At 40.9% G+C, this 12,371-nt stretch overlaps 1 protein-coding gene across 20 annotated transcripts in view; it reads right to left on the bottom strand.

Annotated features, from left to right (window-relative positions):
* Positions 1 to 5,940: 5,940 nt before the first annotated feature.
* The window catches only part of Lingo2 (leucine rich repeat and Ig domain containing 2), a 1,357,796-nt gene continuing 1,351,365 nt past the window's right edge, over positions 5,941 to 12,371 (bottom strand). For all 20 annotated transcript variants that reach the window (XM_060373595.1, XM_060373592.1, XM_060373582.1 and 17 more), the window contains one exon: positions 5,941 to 8,262. In XM_060373595.1, the coding sequence (XP_060229578.1) occupies positions 6,407 to 8,227 (1,821 nt within the window). In that variant the 5' untranslated portion in view covers positions 8,228 to 8,262 and the 3' untranslated portion in view covers positions 5,941 to 6,406. The remainder of the gene's footprint in view (positions 8,263 to 12,371) is intronic.

The following is a 12,371-nucleotide window of genomic DNA, read 5'->3' on the forward strand; positions in this document are numbered from 1 at the left end:
ATATATACACATATGTATATATATATATATATATATATATATATATATATACATATATGATATATATCTCAACAGCCTTGCCGTGATTATAACGTGGGTTTTTTTCAGACTTTATGGATGCAGCATGTGAAGACAAGTATATTGTGCACTAGACGACTGAGGCAGGCATGGAGTACTCGGTTTAATAGCTGGGGAAGAAAAGACTATGTTTCCTTTCAAATATCTCCTGCACATTCTCAGTTTTGCTCACAACTCAGTTTCGCTTGTCTTGTCACGTGGGTATGTGCACAGGTGAGTGTGTGGGTGGACACACTGCTGTAAGAAATGGGAAAAATTTTCACAAGTCTGTGTGAAATTTTCCATCTCGTTGTTATTTCTTGACCACATGGCTTGTAGATTTTGTCAGTCATGTTGCAGTGTAGAATAAGAATGTTAAAGCAATTTAGAAAGGGAGGTGTGCAACACTATGAAGGAAGCTAGCATGCAGACAATGTCTGTTCCTTTTGGCCCTTCTGGATCTGGAACAAAATTCTTAGATCAATTTTCAGCCTTGGCAGTTGCCTTTTGAACAGTATTGGAATTAAAATGTACCTAACTGAAGGAAAGAACACAGTTGTAATTTTTTTCTAAGGCTTTTTAGTATATTATTTAGTATATATTTTTAGTAGAGTCTTTCTTAAAATGCTAAGTGTTCTCTTGATTATAACAGCTCGTTTCTTCCTCTAAGGCTATAAATAAAGCTTTCGGTTTAAAGTTGGCTTTCTATCAGCCCACCTGCTTCTCGGAGGGAGAGAGAGAAGAATAATTCAATCTCCAGATTGCTGTCAGAGTGTGCCTATGTGAATGGGAAGCCTTAACTTCTAAAGGGTTATGTGGGAAAGACTGGAGGGCCCCTGTGCCTTCTCCCTTTTTTTCTTTTGAAGCAATTTTCAGTTTAACATTTACACAAGAAATTTTGAGTTCTAATGAAAGAAGACTCCTGTCTGCAGGGAGCCTTCCTTGATGAGGCATGACAGCAACTTCTAGGTGGCAGTGATGAACAAGCAAGTGGAGAAGAAACGATTATTTCAAACATTTCAATTGTGGCCCCCAAAAGGCCACAGCAAGGAGGAAGGAATATAGGGGATTGTCTAGACTTTCTTCTGCCTGTGGACTTACTATCAGTGGTCAACTGCCAACTGAAAATTAAAACGTATTATTACTGTTGTTCTAAATTATTATTGTGCCTAATTCATAAATTAAGTCTTGTTATTAGGTAGGGGTGCACAAGGTAAAGCATAGTAAGCTCAGGACTTGATAACGGCTGAAGCTTCTGCTAGCGGCTCAGGGGGCACTGGGATCTCCAGAATGACACTGGGGGCATCTGCTGCACATCCTGCTGGTTCCTCATTTCTATTCAGGATGGCTTGCAGGGAGTTTGAGGTGGGAGGGGGCAGAGAAGGTGTATCGAGGCAAATTGAAGAACAGAAGCCTGGAGCTCACATGAACTTATCTTGGTCAAATTCCTACATTTAGAAAGAGAAGCACCTGTCCACCTTGTTCTGTAAGCCATTTTGCCCATGTCTTAAGCACATCCTTGGTTTCTGTCACCAGGGTCTCATCTTGGTCATCTGTTGAGAAGCTGACTGTAGAGGAGTAGTTCCAATCCCCTGCCCACTTCTGGAGGAAACACACAGCCTCATTTAGTGTTCTCTATGTGGACAGACCAATTTTACAGCAGAAAACCTGCCATTAATTGTTGACTTATGGCATCATTTCTTATCTAACCGTGTAAGCATAGATTTGAGCCCCAGGCCCCAACTTAGTCAAAGATCACAGCAAATAAGCATTCCTCTCTCTTCTCCTCAGCCTGTGCTGGGAAGAGTTCTTTCCCCAGTAATCAGCTTTTCTGGCTCACCTGTGAGGAGGCTTTCATGGGAATGGCTTTTGAAGGTGGAAAGGGAGAGAGATCCATATCGAGTGCTTGTTATGTACCAAGATACACCTCCTGTCACCTAACCAAGTTAAAAAAAAACATTCAAATGATATTTTATTGCCCAGTCTTTCCTTTAAAAGTAAAATAACTCCAAAATATTTCATAAAAAAATATTAAGGATGTTAACAAAAGGGATTGAATAGAGGAAAGTCAATGGAAATAACTGGGCATATGATGTGTTATTCTACCAGGAAATGTTCATTTCAGCAATAAAAATGATACATCTTTACTCTAACTACCAAGTAGAATAAATGGCTTTGGTCCCAAAGGATTGTTCTTGTCGTTTTTGTTTTGTTTTAAACTGGTTCACACACACAGAACCCATTTGCAATCCCATGTGAGCTACAGATGGGCAGGACTCAGAGAAGAAGATAAGAAGCAATGAAAGTTTGAAAAGGAGCACAATCACCAATTCTTCTTCAGCTGGGAGAGAACTGTAAAAATGAGCAATAAAGGAAATAGAATTTAAATAGATCCCGTGTCTCCCTCCAGCCTTTTAAAAAATTCTTGATGTCTTTTCTGTCAGCTCTGAGTCTTCTCAGTTGAAAATGATCTATTTTTTTTCTTTTCTACAGAGCCTCAAGACACATTCTGTGTTGTTTCACAGTTCTGTGCACAGCCCCTGAAGATAACAGAAATGCTTTGACAGAGAGATGAAGAAAGACCCTGTAAGTAAAAGTTAATTTACAGGGGCTCTGCGCAATTTCACTTCCCTAGGATCACACCCTCCCTTTAGTGCCCGTAATCCATGAATACATCTGTTCCTCCTGGAGGAATGGAAAGTGACATAAGTCAGGCTTCAATGGAGATGAGATTTAAATAATCCTTTTTTAAAGAGTCACAGAAGATTGTGACTTTTGAACTTCTAAATGAACCAAGAACAGATTCTTTGACAGAATAATGAGGAAAAACAAAACAAAACACAAACAAAAAAAAAAAAAACCACAACCAAATTCCGGATACGTGTTTACTATAAGAAAGCTGCTGTGGATAAGTAAAATTTCTGAAGAAACCCAGAGTTTTAACAAATGTTCCTATGAACATTTCAGGCTTCCAACTTCTGTATTATATTTTTAGAATTTGAAAATACTTGAAAAATCACATGATTACAAATGCTATGGAAATAAAAAGAGACTGGAAAAGAAAATAATACAAGGATTTCTGTAAAGTAGAAATTGCTTTTCAGAACACCAAACCCATATTGTTTGGCTTAGTTACTTATCTTTTTCTAGTAATTTGTTTACCAACATTTGGGTCCATGAATCAACTATGAGTATTAGGACTCTGGCTAAGGAATTCTTTTTCTTTCTTTCTTTTCTTTTTTTTTTTTCTTACTGCTAGAAAGAACAAGTGCTTCTTTGAAAAATGCTTCATAACATACAGACAACTGGTCAACTAAGAACAACGTGCTCAGCCAAAGAACTGTGTTTCTTCATAGGATATCATAAAGCAGTCTCTCTTCAAAGAAGGAACTCAGAGATGAAGTGCCTAAAAGGAGTGTCTGTTGGGTCAGAACACTGGTCTTATCAATTATTCTTTATAATGGTCTTGGTTAATCTAGCAGAGAAGTGACCATAAAGAAATGTCCTTTTGTAAAACTGTCCATGAAAGCCCCAGAGCTACGGTCAGTGCAGACCCCAGTGACTTGTACCAAGAGTGAGGAAATGGAAAGTTAGATGCCCATTCATTTTTTAAAAATAAATCTTTAGTATACTGCTTTATGTAGGAAGTTGCCAATTCTCCTGGAAAAATATGGTAAATATGCTATCATGGTCTTAAGAGTTATTCCAACAACAATTGTATTCTTACTAAAGATGTCGAGTTAAGAACATTTCAGAGGAGTGCCAGTCTAAAGCTGACCACTTGAGTGCTATGTGGAACTCCAGTTTGTGAAGATGCTAACCAGTTAGTAAGAAAAGAGATACTTTGTGCTCAGAACACATTGGAACAAATCCCGAGGTGAAATATATTAAACACAGGACTTTTCAGAGCGTTTATTAGACTAACATAAATCTTTTTGAACTTGTAGGTGGTGGCAACAGAATGCACCATTTGTTCAATTTATTAGTTAGTGGGTCTTCATTTTGGAAGGCTGTTTAGTAGCATCTTAACTCTTCTATGCAGCAGAGAATAAATCCTGAAGAGAATTTAGTCTTTCTTCTCTTGATAGGGTAACATATAAATCATTGAACAAAATGTTTTATATTTTAACTTTAATCCAATTTCATGTTCCTCAGGAGCTTCTTTTGTCAACTTTTATAATTTTTGACAGAAAATAGAATAACCCTTCCCTTTTAAAAGCAGTCGCTCATTTCTTATTCTCTCTCTCTCTCACACACACAATTTGTCAAATATACACTCTTTAAGGTGTTTCAAAATTAAAAGGAAGTAGATTTTCTTTTGTAAGACTATCTTTCCATTTTTAATTTTTTAAAATGTAAGAACATAGAATTTAATTTTTTCAGAAGTTGAAATTTTGATATAATTTAGCATAGGTTGACACAAATTGTTAGAAATTAATAATTAAATGAAAAACAAATTTCTAAAATGTTTGTGGTAATCACCAGGATACTTAAATGAAATCTAACTGAAGCAGTCAATTATTCAGTTGTAAAAACAGTCCCAGTGCCAAGTCCCTGGGAAAGGAAAAATGGTGTAGCTGTATTGCCATCCAGATTGCAAAACAATCTGTGAACCTTTTAGAAATTGAGGCCAATTTAATAGTATTAAAGTTCTTCATATTTTAAAATATTTAAAGGGGAACTTCCTCAAGATCTTCTCCAAACATGAAAAATATAGAAACTTTGTTTATACTGATTAAATACATGCCATTTCAGGAATACCATCTGCATCCAATACTTTTTCAGACTGTATAAATATTTGCATTGAAAGTTATACAGGACTCAGGCAAATAAAATTATGTTTCCTTAAAGTCACTGATGATAATAATACTATTTTTTGAGGGGTATCGTTAACCAACTTAATTGGGCAAATATGATCAGGTCAAGAAAATAAAAGAATCAACACAATACATTTGTAGAACTATAAGCTTAGCTTTTCCTCAGTGAAGGAACAAAAAATTCTTTTTTAAATCTATATTGTTTTTTTTCTTTCACTACTTTACACAAAACAGATTCCTCTTATCTTTGCAGTATAGCTTTCAATACGAAACTAAAAATCTTGATTGGGAAGCAGGGAAATAGCTTGAAGGTTTGTGATCATACAATGTCTATAGTACTTGAGTAGAGCACCTGGGAAGGTCATGTACTGTGTGTTCCCTTTGACTTGTAGCCATCTGGCAGGAAGCTGCCACATTTGAAAGATGTCATTGGCTGCATCATTGACATGATGTGCCGGGGATCACCCTGCTTCCTATTGACTTCTGAAAACTCCTTAATCAGAGAGCATTTGGACAACAGAATTATTGATATCAGCTACTGGTAAAATTGCCAAATTGTTATATATAATCATTGCTGTCTTTTTCCTTTCTCCTTAACCCATTAGCAGTGACAGATGAAAGTAAAACTAAAGGGCAGCTAAATGGATTACTTTTATCAGTGACACCTACCTTGCATTTTACAGGTACATTTGGTGATATGCCACCTTCTTGAGAAACCAAGGGTTTCTGTTACAGTCAACTGGTCCAGGTTGGTAGTGTATGTATAAAAAATATTCCATTCTGTATCAAAACTAGGCACATGCCTTTATTTATGGTAACAGAAGTTAACAGAGCTGAGCAGTTTTGACTTGGGTCCTGTTTCTTGGCATCCTACATCAGACATCTACATCTCAACACATCTCTGCCTATTACTCCAGGGATCTATTCTCAGGTTCATCTGTGGGCGAAAGGAAGGTGAAACCACACGTGGAGCTAGACTGGTGAGTAGCTAAAAGCACAACCTCTCATTCATATTGCTTTAAAACAAATACAGCATATATGTTTCAAAAAAGAATATATTGATCTCTTTTTGGTGCTGAACCAACAGTATTGTATGATGCAAGGTTTTAACAAATGATAATAAATACAAATTTTACTGTAGAGTATGTTTTAGACAAATGTGTCTTTAATATGTAAATCCTACACTGTAGGTTGTTCTTTTTAATTTTTTTCTTTTGTTTTTGCAGTGGTAGAAAATGTTGAATTATTGTCCATCAGTGTGAGCCAAAGGTTCAGGTTCATTACTGAGATCCCCAGAATGCCAATATTTGCAATGCAAACAATTAGAATCCCACCGTGTGAAGGGCTCTGACACAAGCCTGCCTGTCTCTAATCAGACAGTCTCCACGAGAAGTCTTCCTGCTTCCATGGACCCTGCTTTGATACAGGGGCAGCTGCATGAAGCTGCCCGATAACCTTGGGATTGACTGACTACGCCAGACGTCTTACTCATGACCAACAGTGACACAGAGACAGTGGTATGTGGCGGGCCCTTATATCATTTTCATGTTGAACCTCCGGGGTCCGGCCACCTCCCCTTCCACAACAGCACCATTATTTTTTCGGGGCACATACTCAAGGTCAATGCTGTTTTTGTGCTTGCCTTTTCCTCGGCTCCACACAAAAAGAAGGAGAAAACAAAATAAAACCACTCCCAGGAATGTGAAACAGCCCATGGCTGTAGATACCAGTATGGTTTTAAGGTCCAGGGAAAAGGTATTGGCATTGGTGCCGTTGGAAACAGTGTCATTGGAGTCGGTCATGTACATAGGGGTCCTGTTTGCGTAAAGGAATCGGTCTGAAGTGAATCCCTTCACAGTGAGAGATGCTGTGAAGGTGTCATTTCCGGCAGCATTGCTGGCGATGCAAACATACATGCCACTGTCTTGATCCTGGGCAAAACGGATTTCCAAGGTGCCGTCACCCAGCACAGTGGCCCTTCCGTTGGACTTGGTGGTGACAAAACGCCTTCGGGGTGTCACCCAGGAAATCACTGGCTGTGGGTCTCCATCGGCATTGCACTCGAGCTGGACCGTCTGTCCTTCATCCACTAGAAGATGCTGCAACTTCTTTTCACGGATTTTGGGTTTTTTGCAGGTAAAATAAAAAGAAAGCGCAGTGCTATGGAAATCCTTAAAGGACCTTTCACGGATGGTGTCTGGCCCGGCACACATCGGCTGCTGGCCCCCAAACTGCAGGGTGGCCTGTCGCTGCAGGAGCCAGAGGAGTCGGCAGTCGCAGGCTAGTGGGTTGTTGTTAATGCTCAGGACCTCCAGAGCCCTCGGGGAGGAGAAGACATTCTCTTCCAATGTTTCCAGCAGGTTCTGAGATACGTTGAGCACACGGAGGAAGCGGAGCCCTTGGAAAGAGTGAGGTTCAATGGTGCGGAGCTGGGCCCCGACTATATGAAGCTCCTGTAGGCGGATCAGGTCAGAGAACATGCCTGCTTCAATAGTGCTGATGGGATTGTAGGAGAGATTAAGGTGGGTCAGGTACACGAGGTGTTTGAAGGCGAGGAAAGGGACAGTGGACAGGTTGGTGTTAGTAATGGAAAGGGACGTGAGGTTGAGGCCGTAGAGGCTGTTGGCCGGCATCATGTCCAGCAAAGGCCAATAGTCGATCTCGAGGTGTTTCAGGTGGAACAACCTTTTAAAGGCATACACAGGCATACTGTTGATATTAAGATGCTTCAGATGCAGGGTGATGAGGCTGTGGAGGTGGGAAAGGGCTTCTGTTGGTACCGCTGTCAAGTTGCACTTCTCCAAGGTGAGCTGTTCCAAGCTAAGCAGTCCGCTGAAGGCCCTGTGTGATATATAAACCAGATCATTGTCCCCCACTTCTAGAGACTTCAGGTTATGGAGATCTTGGAACATGTAGTCCAGCAAAATGACAATCTTATTCTCACTGATGTCAAGCTTGGTGAGGTTGGACAGTCCTGTGAATACCCCCAAAGGGACCAACTTCAGGCGATTGCCTTTCAGGCGGAGGGAGCGCAGGTTAAAGAGGTTGTTAAATGCTCCAGGCTCCACATTGGCGATGATGTTGTCACTCAAGTCTATCTCCTCCAACAGGGGATAGGATATGAATTCTTCAGGGTTTACGCTTTTTAATCGATTTTTGCTGAGGTCCAAGATTTTGGTCTCAATGGGAATGCCTTCCGGGATGGCAATCAAGCGTCTTCTGTGGCAGCTAACAGATTTGTTCTGGGCAGAGCACTCACAGCGAGCAGGGCAGCCAACAGAGGATCCCAGGAAGAGTAACACCACAGCCAGACCCAGGAATGGCTGCCAGCATGGTATGGCCGTGTGAAGCATGACTCCACTTCTTAATCTACACCTTGGTTATGGGCCTGCATGGATGAAGAAAGAGAAGGGGAAAAAGACAAGTTAGGACAGAGACAGGGCAAGGGGCATAAATAAAGGAACCATGTTAGAAAACAAAGATACAGGATTTGGTGGCAACCAAATCTGGCATTGTACTCAGGGTTCCCATTTTATCTACATGATCTTTGGCAAGTTATTTCACTTCTGTATTTAGGTGTCCTTGGCTATTAAGTGAAGCTAAAGGAAGTGGCAGATGAAAAAAATAAAAAGAAAGAAAAAGGAAACGACATGACTGCTCCTAGGTATGGTGGGGGAGATGGTTTATTGTAGATAAAAGGAGAGCATAGCCAGAGACAGGGGCATCTTGGCAAGTCCAGGGTGGCCACAACCCTGAGCCAAGTGAAGAGGCAGGGAGGGGAGAAGAGGAAGGTAGAGCAGCTTCTGACCAAGATCCCTAGCCTGGGCCAAGACACTGGCCAAGAGAGCAGAAGAAAGGGCCAGGTAACCAAAATGGCTGGATTATATAGTGAAGGGAGCTGGGGGAGAACGGTAGGGCAGGGCCAAGCCATGCTAGCCGGTAAGTCCTTGTAAGAGGAAAGGGCTGAAGGGTGCAGGGAGGACAGAACCTGGCAGCCAGCAGCCATTTGTCCTGGGTTTGAGGCCTGACAGGTGCTAACTATCAGAACTTCTAAGAGTTATGAAGAACAACTCAGGATTGGAAAACTATAGAGACAAGTTCAGTGTGTGGCACAGACTAAGCAAAACAGTACATATTTCACATACAAAAGAACATTTTGTATGTGAAACACTATTTTGTATGTTTTCTGAGGAGTATGGGAAAGGGGGATAAGGGGAAGAGAGAGAGACTGAAAGGAGAGGAGGGAGGGGGCTACGAGCTGGATGTAAAGTGAGTGAATAGATAAATAAATCAAATAAAACAAAAACAAACAAAAAGACTATATTAGCTTCCTACAATTTAGACCTTGCTCAAAGATTGAGGATATATATATTAATATATTATATATTATATATATATTATATATATCAACACAATAAATGTTCCCATGATTCTTTTCGTAAGTAAAAACAAAAGGTTGCAGGACTTTTTTTTTTTTTTAGGATTTTGCTGTTGGCTTGCTAATAGTCAACTTGATGTGTCTTCATATGCCTTTATCCCTGTGGGTGGCCTGTTAATACTTGTTAGAACTCTCTCTCTCACTTCCTCTTTTGGCACAGGGTCTCACTGAATATCCTTGGCTGGGCCATAACTGGGGAAAGCAGATGTCCTTGGATTCACAGAGACCCGCCTGCTTCTTCAACCTTTGAGTGTGAGGATTAAGAGCATATACCACTATACTAATAAATCATTTCTCAGTAAATTATTTTTAATCAAACTTTATAAAATATAGCTAAAGTTCTATGTGGGGCATATTTTTGGGTAAACATTACTAAGTCTTTTTTGCTTATAGGACCTAGAATGCCCATTGTTTTAAGTAACAACTAGTTTTCCACCTTTTTTTTTTAAGAGTGGAGTAGGTACAGTTCCTATAGTGTAGTGGGAGAGCACCTAAGAGAGTCTTTTACTGAAGTCTTTTCAGTCTTTTACTGAAGACTTTAAAAGAAGAAACAAACAAGCGATTTCTAGCAGGGAGTTAATTGGTTAGATTTAAATGTCAATTTCTTCCTCTTCTACTGTTAGTACATGTGAAATATTTATCAAGGTCCTTCCTGTGCAGGCAGCTCTCATTTTTCAACCTTCAAGTCTCAGCCTGAAATCTCTAGTCCTCCCCAAGCCTTCTGAAGAGCCACTGGCATTCTATGACCTGTGAATGATTTGGGATTAGTCGGTATGTTTTCAAATATTTGAGTCCTTTCTAGATGTAATATGCCTTCAGTTATAATTTTAGAATATACCATGTAAATATTCATTTCTTTGGAATTATTGAGATTGTTTTATTGTATCTCCATATTACTCATCTCATTTTTTGTCTACTAGGAATGGATGTCTCTGCTTTTTGGGATGTATTGGTCTTTAAAAGTCATTATAACTTATTTTTATTTACCTTTTCCAAATATAATATTTTTACTAATTATTTGTGAATTCATACAATGTACTGTAAAATCAACTTTTACTTGCCTGCTTATCTTGGAGGCTTATTGCCTCTGTCTGCTAACCTAGGCCTAGTCCTGGAAGCTCCTAGCCTTCATACAGTCTAACCTATGCCTAGAATGTTTCAGCCTCTGAATGAGGCTTACCATTTCTTGTTCTCACTGAGCTCTGGGCTGGCTGGTTCAACTTAGTTATTCTGGCTCAAACTCCTCTCCCAGCTGACTTACTCAATCTGGCTTTTCTCTCAGTCTCTGGATTGCTCAGCTTTGCCTCAAACTAACTCCAGCAATATGCTCTAGTCTCCTGGCTCTTTCTTATTCTCTGGCTCATTCTGTCTTCACCTGTGATCAGCTTGTTCTCTCTGCAACCTGTCTCTATTATTGTCCCAGTACAACTTCCTCTCCTCTCTTTCATTGCCCCTTAAGAAGCTTTCCTTTCCTCTCTCTTCACATGAGAGTTGGGTTTATCCTGTTCTGTCAAATCTTTATCTGATTCTCACTTTTTCTGCCACTCAATTAGGCATCACTTTCAAGTATACGTGCTTTCTTCTACAAATTAACTACCTTCATTTTTTTGGGATTAAAGGCCTGTTATAACAAGCCTAAGCTTTTCTTTACCTGATACTTTCACTATACCAGGCTGGCCTTGTACTCAAATCTGCTCTCCTCTATCTCGTCTCTTGGATTAAAGGCATGTTTGAATTTCAGCACGATCACACAGACCTAGATATTTTGATGTGATCTCCTGCTAGCCCGATGGCACAGACTTAGAAGGTCTTTGGATGTGATCTCTTGCCAGATCAGCCTGTTCTGAATTGAAGTTCCTCTACAACGCACTCCAATGCTTCCCATTCCTTCCAGATCCACCCTTCTCCCTGCCCAGCTCCCCTCATACACAGAGCAAACAAACAAACAGCAACAAACCCACCAACTCCAATTTGTGTTGCTTATATACTCATTAGCACATGATCAAGTTCCCAGTGGCCAGCCCCTTAAAGAAAACGGAGTCCTGCCGTGTCCTGGCCTTCCCCTCCTCCCCAACTGCGAGGAGCTACACTTCAGCATCCTGATCACAAACTTTAAGGACTCTCTTCAACAGCTTCCTGTCTGGACTGTTCCTTCTATGCAGGAGTGAATGGGCGGTTGTCACAAAAGCCTTCAATGTCTCTCGTTCTCAGTTGTGAGTCCAGAGTCATTGATACCCACTGCAAAAGAAGCCTCCTTGCCCATAGCAGCTTGTGGCATCAGGGACCATGGCCATCAGCATGGTCTGCAGCACCTAGGACGGACCTCAAAGTGGCTTCTGAGCAGCTGTGAGGATCATGCTCATCAACATGGAGAACATGTCTTGGGCGGCAGTACAGACACAGACATGAACTTTTTTCCTCAGGGCATCAGAGACCACGGAAGTCTCTTGAGGAGACTCAGTCCAGAAAACGAACCACTCTTCATCTTGGACATCCTGCTGCTTGCTGCTCAGATTCAGCGTGTTGAGGGTGGGGCCTGCGTGAACTCAGGGCTGCTGCATGCCACGCTGCCCGCGGAAGACCACTGTGTCTGCAGCCCTTTTGCAGCTCTGCAGCCTGTGTCTTTGTCCCCGCAGCATTGGCAACAGCATAACGGCAGCAGTAGCTGTGGTTCCATGCCGCCCGCAGGGCCCAAAGGCTGGCGAGGTGGGCTCTGCCGTACTTTCCAATTCCATAGAACTATGGCAATTTTTTTTAAATAATAATAAAAAAAGAGTTTCTTCCTATAAGACCTGCCTTTTGCTGTTGTTTTGGAGATAAAGTGCACCTGTAGGCTCATTCTCTGCCACCTTGTGTCCGTGGGGTTCTTGTAGGGTTCTGTGGCCCTGAATGGGTGCTGATGGTCGCTGCCATCTTGAATGTACCTCAGTTATAATTTACATCATTGGTTGTGTTGTTTAGATCTTATAAACCCTGTTTTTTTCAAAGTTACCCAATCAGTTACTAGGGGATCAGCACTAAAACTCCCAAATATGAGTTGGGTATGATAGCGGACACTT

Source organism: Meriones unguiculatus, chromosome 20 (genome assembly GCF_030254825.1).
Source record: "Meriones unguiculatus strain TT.TT164.6M chromosome 20, Bangor_MerUng_6.1, whole genome shotgun sequence".
Classification (NCBI taxonomy): Eukaryota; Metazoa; Chordata; class Mammalia; order Rodentia; family Muridae; genus Meriones; species Meriones unguiculatus.